Source organism: Oncorhynchus tshawytscha, linkage group LG26 (assembly GCF_018296145.1).
Source record: "Oncorhynchus tshawytscha isolate Ot180627B linkage group LG26, Otsh_v2.0, whole genome shotgun sequence".
NCBI lineage: Eukaryota > Metazoa > Chordata > Actinopteri > Salmoniformes > Salmonidae > Oncorhynchus > Oncorhynchus tshawytscha.
The window spans coordinates 3,846,454-3,865,547 of NC_056454.1; the positions used below are offsets into that span (position 1 = coordinate 3,846,454).

The 19,094-nt window shown below is 41.9% G+C and overlaps 1 protein-coding gene across 2 annotated transcripts in view; it reads left to right on the plus strand.

The window, feature by feature from the left end:
- Positions 1–17,958: 17,958 nt before the first annotated feature.
- The window catches only part of LOC112225065 (cell division cycle protein 16 homolog), a 35,515-nt gene continuing 34,379 nt past the window's right edge, over positions 17,959–19,094 (plus strand). For both annotated transcript variants that reach the window (XM_024388651.2, XM_024388652.2), the window contains exon 1: positions 17,959–18,193. In XM_024388651.2, the coding sequence (XP_024244419.1) occupies positions 18,116–18,193 (78 nt within the window). In that variant the 5' untranslated portion in view covers positions 17,959–18,115. The remainder of the gene's footprint in view (positions 18,194–19,094) is intronic.

Here is a 19,094-nt window from a genome sequence, read left to right on the forward strand (position 1 = left end):
AAATAACTGAATTGAGCTAAATAACGTAGGCAATATACTGTCCCTACCTGAACAGGGAAACCGGTCAGGTGCAGTCTTACCCACCTGTTGGACGATGACAGCACTATCATATCTAAAAATGGCATCCGTTTTACCTATCATGGTGAACAGCTACTCGGGACGGCCCTATCGGTCCTAGGCGTTGGTGGCTTTAGTAGTAATCCTGTCAATGAAAGACTTGGCATCCTGTGGTTTTTCGAACACCTTCTCTACCGTACCATGCATGGGTAAGAGCAGGGAAGAGGAGGCCGTGTCTGATTCCCGCATCTCTGAGTTTCTTCCTAGCCCCATCAAAGGCCTGGCACTGCTTGGTTACCTCAGCCGTGTAGTCTGGGTATATGTTAACCCGAGCTCCGTTAAAGGATGGGGAATTGCTGGCGCAGAATCTTTTCTTTGTGGTGCGGTGCGCTCTGTCCACTTTTAGGCCTTGGGGGAAATTGTCGATCCCTAACAGTTTTGGCATGAGTTCTGACACAAACTGTGTTGGTCTGCCCTTCTCAATTTTTTCTTCCAAGACTGTGATTTTGATATTCAAACGCCTTGAACGTCCCTCAAGGTCAATTCGCTTGTTTAATAGCTTTGTTTGCTGTTAGTAGCTCTTCATACGGTCTCTTGATGGTGGTGATGCGTGTGTCATGGTAACCTGCCTTTCCTTCCAGATCAATAATGCGAGTTGTATGGTCAGCCAGGGGGTTTGCACTGATTGTAAGGATGAGTCGAGATTAAATCGAGTGTGTCCTCTTCCATTTTCTCGATAGCTGCTATATATAATAGTTGGTGAGGGTTCCGTGTCAGGGTTAGCAATGCTTGCCATTATGGCCAGGCTAACGCAAGCTTCGCCATCTTTGTCTTGTGCTGTGGTAAGGAATTTGCCGTCTTTCTTTCCGGTTGTTTTTGGATTAATTAGTTTCCACTTGGCCGTGTTTCTCAGAGTTGCTCATTGTAGCAGTTTGGTCAAGGCAAAAGTAGAATTTAAATCAAATGTAAGCAAGGGTGGGGAGGAGGTTGTCGGACAAGCGTCTACTCCATGTGGTGCACACTAGCGCCCCTACCAGCATCTTTGTTAATATGGCTTGTTAAAAAAATGGACTCAATACCGTATATTCAAAGACAAGTGGACGGAACAGTGTTTATTCCTTCTCCCTGCAACTAGCACAAAACCAATTTGCCAGATATGCAGTGAGTCCGTAGCTCTCGTGAAAAGTGCCAATGTTAATTACCATTATGACACCAGGCATTATCAAGGCTCAGGAAAAACCCAGATGAAAGACATGGGGGGGACAGGTCAAGGGCAGGTAGAGGTCAGTAATCCAGAGTCCGAATGGTACAGGCATGTTCAGGGTCAGGGCAGGCATAGGTCAGTAATCCAGGGTGGTGTGACAAGGTACAGAACTGCAGGCAGGCTCAGGGCAGACAGAATGGTCAAAACCAGGAAAACGGGAACTAAAGCAAGACAGGTGCATGGGAAACCCTGCTGGTAGGCTTGACAAAACAAAACAAATTGGCAACAGACAAAATGAGAACACAGGTATAAATGCACCAGTGATAATGGGGAAGATGGGCGACACCTGGAAGGGGTGGAGACCAGCACAAAGACAGGTGAAACAGATCAGGGTGTGACAGGCATAGTAAATTCGATCAGACATATCCCCTGAACAAGGAGGTGAGAACACATATTACCCAACTCAAATCCCAATATGAGAGGTCCACCAAAGTCCTTGTCAATTCCCTGACAGCCCAACAACGCTCAATGGAGTGTTCACTGAGGATAGCTTGGGTTTTGGGAAAACACAAAAAACTATTTTCAGATGCTGAGATGGTAAAATAATGCATGTGTGAAGTTGCTGACACCTTGCTAACTGAAATATTAGCTGTAGATTTAACTTCACAACTTGATGAGGCCATTCGGGAATGCACCATGCATTTCATTTGCTGCGAATGAATCAATAGATAACACTGGTAATGGCCAGCTTCTGAAGTTTGTCAGATATTATAATGAAACAAAGAAAGAATTCTGCGAGGAGCTGTTGGGCATAACACATCTATAGGCATGGGGAGGGGATATCCATGAGGGATAGGGATGTTGACAAAAAGGGGAATAGATCTGAAGTCAGAGGTCTCCATCACCACATATGGAGCTTCAGACAGGATAGGAAGAGGGAGGGGACTGGTTGCACATTTGAAAGAGGACCACCCTGACCTGACATCATATCATTGCATCATCCATCAATCTGTCCTGTGTGCCAGTCTGGGAAAATAGTATTCTGAGATCATGACAACGATGATGACACTGATTCACTTTTTGAGAGCAACATCATCCCTGAAACACCACCTGCTACGAGGCATTCTTACAGGGGCCAATACCAGTTTTGATGACTTACTATAAGGATGTACCGATATAGAGTTTTTGGCCGATACAGATATTTTCCATGCCAAAGAACCCGATACCGATAAGCGCTATTTAAAGTTTTAGCGGCCTTTTAATCATTCTAGTAAAGTTAAATAGTTGAAACACACACACACACACTGACCAAAAATGTAATTTGTTGGCATTGACGTATGTCCCCATTACCAGTAAAACATAATCAAAACCTATTTCTTTCACTTACTTGTTGTGCTGTTTCGTTGTTAATTTGTTCAGTCGTTTCATTCTCAATCAGGATTTCATCATACATGTCAAGCAGTGAAGTTTCAGCTCCGTCTGTCCGTGGCCTCTTCTGTCATGGGTCCTCTTTGTCGGTGCGCACTGACAATGTGTCCATTTCCATCCTAGGTAACCCTGTTCCTTGTCTGCGTCGAAGTAGCGGTCCTTGTACCTAGCATCGAGCATGGTGGCGACGCAATAAAGAGGCTCAGAGAGAATGCCACCGAATCGCTTGTTCACAACCTCTAGTACAGTACTTTTGCAAGTGTTAACCCCACAGTATGTGTCGGCAGTTTTGTTGAGCAGGCGTTTCAGTCCATGACAGAGGGTATCACGTCTGCTGCAGACGCAGTTGATGAGCTTATTTCTCCAGTCAGTTGTTCAAATAGAGCTTGGAGTGTGTTCATGTTTACGAGTTTCAAACGTTCTCAAATGCCATTGAAATGGCAGCAGCGGTATGAGAACCAGCATATTCTTGAGCGTGCAATACGACTTTCCTCAGTACGGAATCCTCGTCGACCCACTGTGCTGTCAGACTCAGCATGCTCATGGGGCTGACATCGCTGGACCAACTGTCAGTAGTGAAGCTAATAGCAGTGACGCCATGTTTCTTGGCAAGTAGCTCATGGATGTGCGTTTCAACAACGGTAGGGCAACATCTGAAAAATAACGCCTACTTGGTGTACCGGGGCTCGAGGTGCTCAACCAGTCGACGAAAGCCAACATCATCCATGACAGAGAACGGTTGATTGTCAAAGGCAATCAAATCCATTATCTTGGTGTTAATGGATTTCGCCTTTGAGTTGTCTCGCTGAAATGTTCTTACTCTTTCAACTGACTGCTTGACTTGAAATTGTTTAGTTGTTGAAAGTCAGCGCTTCAAAAAATGTTCTGCTTTTGTTCTAAGAAGTCGCTGAACGTTTGGGGGATAATGCACTTTCAAATGACTAATTAGGTGGTATTGAAATATTTCACTTTCTCCCCTCCTTGGAAAATAATAGCAGCACAAACGTTGAGTATGGCCTTCGTTATCTTTTGAAACTTCAAAATTGATCCACACAGCAGATATTGTGGGTTAGGATGCTGTGTTGCACGCATAGCACAGTATTTTTTTGTGGCATCATTACGTCATCTACCTATGTTATATAGGTATGCATAGGTAAGCTTTGACAGCAGTTTTGCACATCGGCATTAAAATAGACATCTGGCCGATGCTGATGTTGGCATTTTTAGCTAATATTGTCCGATTCCGATATGCTTACCGATATATCGCGCATCCCTACTAACTATTGCACAACAATGTGAGATGGCTCAGCAAAGGCGCAGGGTTTTGAAATGCTTTTAGGCCATTCAGGAGGAAATCAAATCTTTCTTATCAAAGCAAAAGAGTAAAGGCAACTCAGTTTTCTGAGTTTTTGGAAGACGAGAAGATGGAAACAGGTGCATTTTTGACAAACATTACATCACACCTTAATCAACTGAATGTTAAGCTGCAGGGACGGGACAACACAGTGTGTGATATGATAACAGCAGTCTGGGCTTTCCAGAATAAATTTGAGCTTTTCAAGAATGATCTCCAGGGAGAACTTGTCCACTTCCCCAATCTTCTGGTGCAAACACAGGGAAACAAAGATGTTCCCAACCATGTTAATTTCCTCCAGAAGTTGATGGATAACTTCAAGGCTTGCTTTGATGACTTCAATGTTGGAAGAGAACTGCTGATTCTCCTCCAGACCCCCTTCTTGGTCACTAATGTGACAAAGTTGTCAGAAGAACCAAAACAGATCTTCAGATGGGTAGATGTTGCATCACTGCAAATGTAGTTGATTGTGTTGCAAGAAACTGGCTTTGAAGGAGCATGCTGGTGTTTGTGACACTGTCAATTTCTGGGGAAAGATGGTACCTTCAGCTGATGTCCCTGTTCTCAAGAAACTGGCACTATACATCCTGACCATGTTTGGCTCCACATACACCTGTGAATCAGCCTTCTCCACAATTAACTTTATTAAAAACAAATACCGCACCAGGCTCACCAATAAACACCTGGACCAGTGTTTCAGAGTGGCTCTCACACCATGTGTGCCAAAGTTCAAAGCATAGACAGAAAGTGACATTTCTCTCATTAATGCAAGGCTGTGACGGCCCCTCCCTGGGTTTTGCTGTGCTTACTTCCTGCAGGAGATTGGTGGGCGGAGTAGGAGAGTTGGGCGGAGCTGGGAGGGTCTTCAGTGCTGATGGGGCACACCTGTGAAAGCTCAGCTTTGGGATAAAGCCACTGTTTCCCCATTCAGTAAGAGATTCCACTCTCCATGCATAGCTTTGGTTGTTTCATTGTGGCTTTGGCAGTTGACACCTAATTTACTGACCTTCATGCCCCATCTGATTATTGTTGTGAGTGTTTACTTTATTAATGGAATACATTAATTTAGTTATTCCTTTACTGTGTGTGGTTTCCCATTGTTTGTTACAATCTTGAGCCAGGTTGTAACAAAGGCCCAGTGACTTATACATGAATATTGCATGGCCCACAGTGACGTTCTGTGCATGAATATTTTTGTTCAACTGTCCTTTGTTCTTAATAAAATAAAATAATTCAAGGCCCATGTACAATCGTTCACAGTGCACATGTTGCATAGGCAATTATGCAACCATTTTTGTTCTTCAGCAATGTTGATGCAATTTGAAATATGTAATTAATTCAAATTTTTGGTCTCATTTAATGTACATTTTTATATAACGTTTCCTAAGTCATAGATGACTATGTTTGTTATTGCGCTGTACCACAGCGCTGATGAAGGACGATATCTATCCGGACCTTTGCCACCTAGGAAATTTGTGTCGCTGGACCTTTGCAAATAGTAGTTGAGTACCCCTGGGCTAGATATTGTTCTAAATGTAATATCTGTGCCTTTACACATGTGTGCATGTTCAACTATTCTACCCTAATGTTGATGTTACAATAGTACAGTTCAACTGTAGTTCAAACTGTACAATAGAGTATCATTTATTATTTTGTCTTATAGACAATACTGTGTGATGCCTGGGCTTCTTTCTGAAGTGGATTCTATGCTGAACAAAAATATAAACCCAACATGCAACAATTTGAATGATTTTACTGAGTTACAGTTCATATAAGTAAATCAGTCAATTTAAATAAACTCATTAGGCCCTAATCTAGGGGTGTCACATGACTGGGCAGGGGCACAGCCACTTGGGCGCCAGGCCCAGGCCCAGGCCCAGCCAATCAGAATTAGTTTTCCCCCACAAAATAGCTTTATTACAGACAGAAATACTCCTCCGTTTCATCAGCTGTCCAGGTCTCAGACGATCCCGCAGGTAAAGAAGCCAGATGTGGAGGTCCTGCGATGGCGTAGTTACGTGTGGTTGTGAGGCCAGTTGGACATACTGCCAAAGTCTCTAAAATGACCTAGGAAGCGACGTATGGTAGAGAAATGAACATTCAATTCTCAGGCAACAGCTCTGGTGGACATTCCTGAAGTCAGCATGCCAATTGCACGCTCCCTCAAAACTTGAGACATCTGTGGCATTGTGTTGTGTGACAAAACGTCACATTTTAGAGTGTACCTGTGTAATGATCATACTGTTTAATCAGCTTCTTGATATGCCATACCTGTCAGGTGGATGGATTATCTTGGCAAATGAGAAATGCTCATTAACAGGGATGTAAACAAATTTGTGCACAAAATTGGAGCGAAATAAGCTTTTTGTGTATATGGAAAATTCACGAGTTATTTCAGTTCATGAAACATGGGATCAATACTTTACATGTTGCGTTAATATTTTTGTTCAGTATAGATGGAGGGAAACAGAATTCCTTTGCCTGTGTGTTATTATAGCTCAGCCACAAAGTCGTAGGCCACACAAGCTCACATAACGGAACCACTGTCTGTCCTCGATTGCAACACTCATTACCGAGGTCCAAACTGCCTCTTGAAGCAATGTCAGCACAAGAACCATTCATCTGGAGCTTGATGAAATGGGTTTCCATGGCCGATCAGCTGCGCACAGTCCTAAGATCACCATGCGCAATACCAAGCGTCGGCTCACCGCCATTGGACTCTGGAGCAGTGGAAACGAGTTCCCTAGAGTGATGAATCATGCTTCATCATCTGGCATTCTGACGGACAAATCTGGGTTTGGCGGATGCCAGGAGAACACTACTTGCCCCAATCATAGTGCCAACTGTAAAGTTTGGTGGAGGAGGAACAATGGTCTGGAGCTGCTTTTCATAGTTTGGGCTAGGCCCCATAGTTCCAGTAAAGCAGAATCTTAACACTACAGCATACATTCTAAACGATTCTGTGCTTCCAACTTTATGGCAACAGTTTGGGGAAGGCCCTTTCCTGTTTAAGCATGCACAAAGCAAGGTCTATACAGAAATGGTTTGTCAAGATCAGTGTGAAAGAACTTGAATTGCCTGCACAGAGCCCTGACCTCAACCCCATCGAACACCTTTAGGAGGAATTGGAACACTGACTGCAAGCCAGGCCTAATCTCCCAACATCAGTTCCCGACCTCACTAATGCTCTTGTGGCTGAATGGAAGCAAGTCCTCTCAGCAATGTTCCAACATCTAGTAGAAAGCCTTCCCAGAAGAGTGGAGGCTGTTATAGCAGCAAAGGGGGGGACCAAATCCATATTAATGCCCATGATTTTGGAATGAAAAGTATGTGGAAACATATGACATTTGGTCATATGTTTGATGCTACGAAGCCCTGTACAGCTTATATTTAATATATTCTGTGAATTCATTGTCTTGTTTTGCACACTTTGTACAAAATAATCAAATGCAGTACTACAGGATATTTCTTAACGTAGCTCTTTATTACGTAGCTACAACTTGCAAGTTCACGTATCTCCAACCATGATCAACTGACCATGACCTAACCATCTGGGTGGTGTTAACCAATCATAGCACAGTATGATACGGTGGTAACATGCATCCAATTATAATTCAGTATGTTTACACATGAATATTACATCCCCCTTCTTTTAAAACAAAAAAATGTTTACATATTCTAAGCGTTTTTTTTTTAAAACATGCTCTGCAGTTTGAACTCAAGGTAAGTAACCATTTATATTGCTTACTACACCAACTGAATCAACATAGACTCTGAACAATGATCCAACATACTGTTACTTTTCGAACAAGGGATTCTCAGCAACTCAGCTTTCACCATAGAAATTACATCTTAACATTTCAAACAAATACAATACCAAAGCATTTCAAGTGAACTTTCAATAACAAGTTTACAGTCTGGAACTCTTTAGAGCAGAGATCCGCCTACACCCTTGGACATTTCACAAGTCTAGGACAGCTCTGGGCTTGACCTCTCTACCTGACCTTGTGCGATATGATGCTGAGCATGCTTCTGTGTCAGTCAACAGCTGTTGTGGTGTTGCAGGTACGTATGTTGTATGTTGTGCTGTGTGTGTGTTTAGTCCATCACGTTCTCTTTCAGGGGAACAGTTCATCTCATCAGTGTGTTGTTCTTTTGTGTTCAGTAGGTGACGATGATTGCGGCGGTACACCGCTCCTTCTGCGGTGTGGACGTGATATGAATGTTCAGTGTCAGCTGGCTGGATGACGACTGCTGGATTTCAGAGGCCATGCTCCTGGATTCTAACTGACTCTCTGTCGATCAGTGGTGGCAGTGGTCTAGCTGACCTGTCGTAGTATCGCTTTTGTTGTTGTTGTTGTCTCTGTGCACGTTTTTCATGCATTTCCTGACGACCTCAGGTTGCAGCTGCTGGTTGGTTCTGGGAAGGATTGAGCGAAGTCTACGGCTCATCAACAGCTGGGCTGGTGATTTGAAGTTGTCAACTGGAGTTTTGCGGTATTCAAGGAGACTGAGGTAGGGGTCTCTCTTTTCTGCTTTTGCTTTGTCCATGAGTAATTTAACAATCTGCACAGATTTTTTCAGCAAGGCCATTACTTTGAGGGTAATGTGGGCTTGTGGTGACATGTGTAAACTCCCATGCTTTTGTGAAGGATTCAAACTCATTTGATTTGTAACAGGGCCCATTGTCAGATATTAAAGTCTATACAATGCCATGCCTGGCAAAGTCTGCTTTCAGCTTGTGTATCACAGCTGCAGATGTGGTGCTGTGAAGCTTGTCGAGTTCGAAGTATCTGCTGTAGTAGTCCACTGTTACGATATAGTCCTCGTTGTGCCAGGTGAACAAATCGGTTGCCACGACCGGCCAGGGTCCGTCTAGGATACAGTGAGGTAACATTGGCTCTTTGATGTTTGAGGGGCGCTGTTCAAGACAGATGGCGCATTTACCAACAATGTCCTCGATTTGTTTGCACATTCCGGGCCAAAAACGTTCACAACTCCGTTGAGGCCTTCGTACACTTCGTCGATCTTTCGCTGAAACTTGTCTTGGGCTGAGAATCCCAAAAGGCAGGCGACGGAACCTGTAGCGTCCAAACGGTGTGTTGAATGTTGTGAGCTTAGCTGACTCTTCTGTGAGGTTGAGAGCCCAGTAGCCTGATCTAGCGTCCATGACACTGAAGTAGTGTGCTCCCGCTAGCTTGTGTGTGATGCCATCTAGCGTCGGTAAAGGATAATGGGGGCGTTTGATAGCCTTGTTCAAGTCTCTTGGGTCGAGGCATACTCGGAGCTTGCCTGTGCGTGATTTCTCCACCACCACTAATGCGTTTACCCAGTCAGTCGGTTCTGTAACCTTGGTAACTATGTCAGATTGCTCCATGCTCTCCAACTATTTCTTCAGACGGGCACGGAGAGCAAAGGGAATCTTTCTCAGTGGGTAGACCACAGGGGTTGCGTCTGGGAACGGTACATTCTCCTGGGAATAATCCTATTCCTGTAAAAACATTAGCAAACTTCTCTAGTACATTTTCGGTCTCTACTGGTGCTGTCACTAATAAAACTAGCTTGATGAGGTCCATGTCTAAACATGCTTTAAACTCTCTAGGGTATGTGGGACGCTAGCATCCCACCTGGCCAACATCCAGTGAGATTGCAGAGAGCCAAATTCAAATACAGAAATACTCATTATAAAAATTCAGAAAAGATACAATTATTTTACATAGGTTTAAAGGTTAACTTCTACTGAATCCAACCACGGTGTCAGATTTCAAAAATGCTTTACGGCGAATGCATACCTTACAATTATTTGAGAACATAGCCCAGCAGACAAATCATTACAAACAAGTCCAGAAAGAGATCAAATTAATCACTTACCTTTGATGGTCTTCATATGTTTGCACTCAGAAGACATTCATTTATTCCATAAATGTTCCTTTTGTTCGATAAAGTCTCTCTTTATATCTGAAAACCTCTGTTTTGTTTGCCCGTTTTCTTCAGTAATCCACAGGCTCAAAAGCAGTCACAACAGGCAGACAAAAAAAATCAAAATTGTATCCGTAAAGTTCATAGAAACATGTCAAACGATGTTTATATTCAATCCTCAGATGGTTTTTAGCCTAATTAATCGATAATATTTCAACCAGACAATAGGTAAACAAGAAAGGCACTCTCTCAGTCACGTGCATGAAAAAGCTCTGTGACACGGCAGAGTCCACTCATTCCGACTGCTCTTATTCCCTTATTTTTCAGAATACAAGCTTGAAACAATTTCTAAAGACTTGACATCTAGTGGAAGGCATAGGAACTGCAATTTGAGTCCTAAGTCAATGGATACTGTAATGGCATTGAATAGAAAACTACAACAACAAAATAAATCCTACTTCCTGAATGGATTTTTCTCAGGTTTTCGCCTGCCAAATCAGTTCTGTTATATTCACAGACATTATTTTAACAGTTTTGGAAACTTTAGAGTTTTCTATCCAAATCTGCTAATTATGCATATCCTATCGTCTGGACCTGAGTAGAAGGCAGTTTAATTTGGGCATGCTTTTGATCCAAAATTCCAAATGCTGCCCCCTACCCTAGAGAAGTTAAGACCTAGCACTGCAGGTGCTCTAGTGTCAACAATGTAAAAGTCCAACATGTCACTTTCCTTGTATTTGCATTTGAAAGTGCATGTGTCTTTACTGGGAGCTGTTCACCACTATAACCAGTCAGTCTGTGCGTGATGGGCTGTAGCTCGCACTCAGATGTCAAGCTGCTGTACTTATTCAGAGGAATAATGTTTACTTGTGCACCAGTGTCTAGTTTGAACTTTAGTTCTGTGCCTTGTGTTCCTATCTCAATGTCAGCAAAGGCTTGCTCTGTCTCTGGTATTTGACTTTTCTGTGTCACTGAATCAATAAACAGTTCATCAGCGTTTGACTCTTTGATTGACATTTCATCTTCACTCACTGTGTATACTGTTTTTCCACAGTAAGCTCTGCACACTTTTGCGAAGTGATTCCATGTACCACATTTAGTACACTGTTTACCTTTAGCTGGGCAATTTCCCTGTTCGCCATGCACTTTGTATCCACAATATCCACATGTTTTGGGGCGTTTTGAGTCTGTGTCGCTCTATTTTGGAGTTATGTCTCTCTCCGTTCTAAAACTCGCTCTCTGTGCACCGGAGGTGTACTTTGATGTCTTGCCTGACTGCTGCACTGCTTGTTCATGTTATGCTGCGCGAAATGGTTTTCATCTGAGCCTGTGCTTGCTCGTGAGATCTGGCTATGTCGATAGCTTTGTCCAGCGTTAGCTCAGACCCAACATTCAAAAGTTTCTCTCTCACTCGCGGTGAGTGTATTCCAAATACAATACGGTCCCTGACCATCTCATCCTTGTTTGCATAATCACAGTCTTTCACAAGCAGACGCAGCTCTGTCACAAACTGTTCCAAAGACTCGCGAGCTCCCTGTACTTTGTCATGGAATTTGTACCTAGCGAATATCATATTGGTCTTCGGCACAACATATGTTTCAAAATGTGAGGATTCTGTGTTATGCACTATAGCCCGTTACCATATATGTGATTGAATATTATCTGCTGTTGGCTTGTGTGGATGTATGTGTTATGCAACATAGGTGACTTGAGACATTGTCAACATTTTCAGGGCCATGGGCCTTTCTCTGATGGAAAAATACAGAATAACATAAAAACGGACACATACAGAACGTAGTGTAGGGAACAAACGGTATTTTGTTAGATAACAGGAGCCAGGTGTGAGAGAACTGTATTTAGTGTGTGAGTGCATAGATATTCTACACAACTACAACGACTGACCACTGAAGCGCCTGGAGGCTGGGACCAGCTCATGCACCATCAATCAACGATAGGCTGGGTGAGTTTAAACCACGCCCAGTCTCTACTCTGTGACAGGCCGGCTCGGAAGCAGGAACTACTTCTGTCAGAGTATATTATAATAACTTTGTCAGGAACAAGTCAGTTCTCTGTTTGCCCTGCGAGGTGTGACAGAGTGCGCATATCTACGAAAATTGCATTTACCATTTATTGCTTAGCTAATAAAAAAAACATTGTATACAATCGGTGACTCAGTGTCATACTTGTTCTGATACCAGATTCGAATTGAAGCAACCCTAACAAAAACGATCGTAGTATGTTTTCAGTACCTTTGATTCAGCCTCGGTAAGTGTCCATGTGTTGTAAAGATCTCCCTTTTTCACCGATCCAGAGGAGCAGGTAGCTGCATTTTTCCTCTTCTCCTGTGTCCTTCAGAGGACCCGTGAACATTAGCGCCACATGCTGTTTGTACTTACGCCATGCATCGGGTAAGTTTGTAGACTCCCAGTCCATTCGAGGTGAAGGAATTCCAGATTAAATTCATCTTTTAAGACCTTTTACTCTAACACAATGATCAAATGCAGTACTACAGGTTATTTGTTAACGTAGCTCTTTATTGGCTAGCTACAACTTGCATGTTCACCTATCGCCAACCAGGATCAACTGACCATGACCTAACCATCTGGGTGGTCTTAACCAATCATAGCACAGTATGATACGGCGGTAAAATGCATCCAATTATAATTCAGTATGTTTACACATATGAATATTACATTCATAAAGTTGGACAACTTTCGAAGAGTACCATGGCATAAGTAATTGATTGACATTGTGAATCAAAAAGATATCCAGCTAGCTATATGATTTAGATGATGTCTTTCAGAGTTCAATACAGGACTGTACCGTTAGCTAGCTAGCTACCTTGCCTAGTCCAACTAGGCTAGCTAATGTTACGTTACCTGCAATGAAAAATCTTTGTGTCTCATCACTTCTCAGCTGTTGTCGAAATGGATGCCCCGTCAGTTCAGGCTGAAAATCCCTCTGATTATTTTTTTGTCGGCTTAAGCATCATTCTTGATAGCTGCTACCCACTGACAGCATCGTAAGTAAATATAAGAGTAAATATCTGGTAGAACGGTGAAAGAAAATCTCATGATAACAAACTTTTGTGAGAAACAAACTTACATTTTTTAATTTGCCTACATTTTTAGAACTGTGTGAGAACTGTGTGTTGGTCGTTCAAAGTTAACTACCTAGCGGGGCAGTATCAGCATTCGCTATGAACGCCGGACTGTGTGGGTCACTATGAGCAGCCGAATACACAGCAAGTCGAAATAACAGCCAACTTGACAGAGCTTGAAGAATTAAAAAAATCCAGGTGTTCAAAACGCTAAGAGACTCAGCTGTAATCGCTGCCAAAAGGGATTCTAACATGTGTTGATTCAGGGGTGTGAATACTTATGTATATGAGATATTTCTGTATTTAATTTTCAATAAATTAGCAAAAATGTCTAAAAACATGTTTTCACTTTTTCATGATAGGTATTGTGTGTAGTAAATGGGTGAGAAAATATATTAAATATATTTAATCTATTTTGTATTTAGACTGTTACACAACATTGGAATAAGTCAAGGGGTATGAATACTTTCTGAAGGCACTGTTAATCCCTGTCTTTTGGTTAGGCTAATTTCTGGATTTATTACAGTCATTTAGCATTCTTATTTTCAGACTGAACGTTTTTTGCAGAGTTCAAACTGCTACACTTGTGAGAAACAAGTTTTGGTTTATTTCATAACCATTATTTATGAGTTTATGTCATTTGTTTGGAGTGCTCCATGTGAGCAATCAGCATGTGTTTCATTGTCCTCATAATGTTGAGGGAGTGTGCATGCACGCTTTAAAAGTAGGCCTATCTGGCTTTAGGAAAGTGCCTATTTGAGGATGTCTGATTTCCAGTGGCGACCCGTCATATCAGTTTGCAAACAATATAAAAAATATATATACTGTGGCTTGCGAAAGTATTCACCCCATTGGCATTTTTCCTATTTTGTTGCCTTACAACCTGGAATTAAAGTAGAATTTTGGGAGGGATGTATCATGTGATTTTCACAACATGGCTACCACTTTGAAGATGCAAAATATCTTTTCTTGTGAAGCAAACAAGAAATAAGACAAAAAAACAACTTGAGCGTGCATAACTATTCACCCCCCCCCCAAAGTCAATACTTTGTAGAGCCACCTTTTGCAGCAATTACAGCTGTAAGTCTCTTGGGGTATATCTCTATAAGCTTGGCATTTCTAGTCACTGGGATTTTTGCCCATTCTTTAAGGTAAAACTGCTCCAGCCCGTTGTATGGCTAAACAGGTCAGGGACAAAGTTGTAGAGATCAGGGTTGGGTTACAAAAAATATCAGAAACTTTGAACATCCCACAGAGCACCATTAAATCCATTATTTATACAAATGGAACGAATATGGCACCACAACAAACCTGCCAAGAGAGGGCCGCCCACCAAAACTCACGGACCAGGCAAGGAGGGCATTAATCAGAGGCAACAATGAGACCAAAGTTAACCCTGAAGGAGCTGTAAAGCTCCACAGCGGAGATTTGAGTATCTGTCCATAGGACCACTTTAAGCTGTACACTCCAGAGCTGGGCTTTACGAGTGTCCAGAAAAGTGTCCAGAAAAAAAACCATTGCTTAAAGAATAAAATAAGCAAACACGTTTGGTGTTCGCCAAAAGGCATGTGGGAGACTCCCCAAACATGTGGAAGAAGGTACTCGGGTCAGACGAGGCTAAAATGTAGCTTTTTGGCCATCAATGAAAACGCTGTCTGGCGCAAACCTAACACATCTCATCACCCCGAGAACCCAATCCCCACAGTGAAGCATGGTGGTGGCAGCATCATGCTGTGGAGATTTTTTTAATTGGCCCAGGTACGTCTGGGTTTGGCCGGTGTAGGCTGTCATTGTAGATAAGAATTAGTTTTTAACTGACTTGCCTAGTTAAATAAAGATCTACATCTTACTTTCACAATCTTAGCTAACAGTCATCATTGTGAATCAAGTCCACTGGCACATCATTTTTAATCCTTGTCATATCTCAACCCCATAGAAAATCTTTGGAGGGAGTTGAAAGTCCATGTTGCCCAGCAACAGCCCCAAAACATCACTGCTCTAGAGGAGATCTGCATGGAGGAATGGGCCCAAATACCAGCAACAGTGTGTGAAAACCTTGTGAAGACTTACAGAAAACATTTGACCTCTGTCATTGCCAACAAATGGTATATAACAAAGTATTGAGATAAACTTTTGTTATTGACCAAATACTTATTTTCCACCATAATTTGCAAATAAATTCATTAAAAATCCTACAATGTGATTTTCTGGATTTTTTCCCCCATTTTGTCTGTCATAGTTGAAGTGTACTTATGATGAAAACTGTACATGCTAAAATTACCACTGGGCCTATCGATTTTACTTAGGTGATGATGGAAGTTATAGGCCTACTGTTGCATTGGCCTATAGGCCGAGTTCCAGGCGCTCATTTCTTTAACCGCCAATGGATCACAGTGTATGGCGGAGGCTGGTGCTCTTGCATAAGTTGAATTTTAGCATTTTATCAATTTTTATCATTTGAATTCAGATTTTTATGATTAACGATGTAGCAGTGATTGAGAAACAACAATGTTATTGTAGAAATGAAACTGTTCCATGCAAAAATACTAATTTAAACATAATTATAAATGGCACGTATGTAGATGGGTAGAAATAAGAAATTGAGCTCCAACAGATTTCCATAACAAAATGTTAAATGTTGCGTCCAACCTTATAACAACGAGAAAAAAAATACTATACAGTGCCTTCGGGAAAGTATTCAGACCCCAGCCTTATTCTGGAATCGATTGTATAGATGTTTTTCCTCAACCGTCTACACACAATACGCCGTAATGGCAAAATAAAAACACGTTTTTACAAATGTTTGTTAAAATTTTATTTTATTTTAAATGGCATCACATTTAAATAGGTATTCAGACCCTTTACTCTGTAGTTTGTTGAAGCACCTTTGGCAGCGATTACAGCATTGAGTGTTCTTGGGTATGACTCTACAATCTTGGCACACCTGTATTTGGGGAGTTTCTCCCATTCTTCTCTGTAGATCCTCTCAAGCTCAGTCAGATTGGATGGGAGTGTTGATGCCCAGCTATTTTCAGGTCTCTCCAGTGATGTTCGATCGGGCTTAGGTCCGGTCTCTGGCTGGGTCATTCAAGGACATTGAGACTTGACCCGAAGCCACTCCTGCGTTGTCTTGGCTGTGTGCTTAGGGTTATTGTCCTGTTGGAAGATTAACCTTCGCCCCTGTCTGAGGTCCTGAGTGCTCTGGAGGAGGTTTTCATCAAGGATCTCTCTGAACTTCGCTCCTCTCTGTACTTCGCTTTGCCTCGATTTGGACTAGTCTCCCAGTCCCTGCCGCTGAGAAACATCCCCACAGCATGATGCTGCCACCACCATGCTTCACCGTAGGGATGGTGCCAGATTTCCTCCATACGTGACGCTTGGCAGTAAGCCCAAAGAGTTCAATCTTGGTTTCATCAGGCCATAGAATCTTGTTTCTCATGGTCTGAGAGTCTTTAGGTGCCTTTTGGCAAACTCCAAGTGTGCTGTCATGTGCCTTTTACTGAGGAGTGTCTTCCGTCTGGCCACTCTACCATAAAGGCCTGATTGGTGGAGTGTTGCAGAGATGGTTGTCTTTCTGGAAGTTTCTCATCTCCACAAAGGAACTCTAGAGCTCTGTCAGAGTGCCATCGGGTTCTTGGTCACCTCCCTGACCAAGGCCCTTCTCCCTCGATTTCTCAGTTTGGCCAGGCGGCTAGCTCTAGGAAGAGTCTTGGTGGTTCCAAACTTCTTCCATTTAAGAATGATGGCGGTCACTGTGTTTTTGGGGACCTTCAATGCTGCAGACATTGTTTGGTACCCTTCCCCAGATTTGTGCCTCGTTACAATCCTGTTTCGGAGCTCTACGGACAATTCCTTCAACCTTATGGCTTCATTTATTTCTCTGTCAATTGTGGGACCTTACATAGACTGGTGTGTGATTTTCCAAATCATGTCCAACAATTTGAATTTACCACAGGTGGACTCCAATCAAGTTGTCAAAGATCTTAAGGATGATCAATGGAAACAGGATGCATCTGAGCTCAATATTTATTTATTTATATATATATACATTTGCAAACATTTCTCAACTTGTTTTCGATTTGTCATTATGGGGTATTGTGTGTAGATTGCTGTTAATTTGTATTTTTAAAATCCATTTTAGAATAAGGCTGCAATGTAACAAAATGTAGAAAAAGCCAAGGGGTCTGAATACTTTCCGAAGGCACTGTACATAGCGACCTCAATTACCTTGTACCCCTGCACATCAACTTGGTACTGGTGCTGTATGTAGCCATGTTTTTTACTTGTTATTGTTATTCGTTATTCACTGTAGCCATGTTATTTTTACTCATTCTTATCTGTTATTCACTGTATTTATTCCATGTGTCACTATTTCAATGTTTCATTTTATCTTTAACTCTGCATTTTTGGAAAAGTCTACAGCTGTTTACAAAGTATGCCACCAATATAATTTGATCAGCGATATTAAAAAAATAATAATATTAAAAGGTGTGTAATAATTTAACATTTCATAGGGTTGTTCCCACATGACCATATCTCCATGATACATTCATTTTTTAATATATATTTTTTATGGAAGACATGCTCCTAACACCTGTGTGTAAGCATAACTAGGGCGGAAGTGTAGTTGGAGGCACACACAGCCTATGAATCTGTGTTGAATGGCTAGTGTGTCGTTTTTATTTCAAAGATTAATTCTCGCTGATATGAAAGATAAGGGTGTTTCAAAAACAGTTTCGCAAGCAATGATTATTGACTTTTCTAAACGTGTACACACACCGTTTGAATTGTGGTACACGCGAAGCTAAACGCAAAAATGTTCTCTGCTGTAATAAAATAAAATATTGTGGGATTTTTTTTCTCTGAAATGACCGGAACCCTGATCAAAGGGTCGAGTTCCTTGCGGAGTATTTTAAGTGACACTCCCGCTGCAAGAAGACCGCGGACTTTTTTTGTTTGTTTCCTTGCGTATCTAGTTTACGCGTTACTACTTGCGATCTTGTTTTCACACGATACAGTTTTATTTGTCGCCGAATGAAAATGTTACGCTTTGATGTATAAAGGGAGCATTAGGACAATCACAATGAATCTCGACAGACTTCGACAACGTGTACGACACTACATTGATCAGGTAAGAAACGTAGAGTAGATAGGCTAAATTGGTAGTTGGCTAGCTTACCGCTGTCTGATTGCCGTAATTTATTGTACCGGCTAGATAGCTAAGTGAATTGTTCATAATGACAAGTCTACAGTTTCCAGATGTGTAACACACTTGCGTTAGGTAGCTCCTTAGATATCAACATGCTAACCTTAGGTAGCAGGGAAGCTAACTAGGTACTAAGTCAGTGACCTGAGCTAGTTAACGTTGTTGGCTACTACTGTAATGTTATGTACTTGGACTTACGGTAGCTAGTTACCCCATTCATAGCTCTTAAACTCTAGGCGGCATTTTGCCTTCTCCCTACAGTCCGTTAACTTCGCCCACGACTGCCTTATCTTAACTACAATCCCGACGCTATGTGTTAACGTTTAGACACGTCAACCATCGCCTGCGATCTGGATTTCAAAACATATGGCCCTTAATTCATTAGTGAGGGAGAATCATTCAATTAAGTTACACTTGTAGCAGTTTTTCACAGATCCATACAGCTATGGCTAGCCTCCATCCGACGAAACTACACTACCTGAGTTACGCTTACACTAGATGGATCATTAGCGCAGGTGGTCGCCTCTTGTTTTCCGTAAACAAGTACTGTAACACTGATATCATGCCATTTGGGAAAACTAACCCTATTAAGGTGTGTAGGACTTTGTGACATCTGTTGCTGTAAAAAAGGGCTTTAAATACATTTGATTTATTGTATCAATTTAACATTTTTAATTATTTCTCGCTGATATGAAAGATGAGATCTTTATGCTTACGAAACCATTCAACTTGCCATTCATCAGCTTTTCAAGCTTAAAGTCAAAATGCGATTGGAACTTACCAAGAATGTTTTGCTCATCGACTTTAGTCATTACTTGCGTCATGG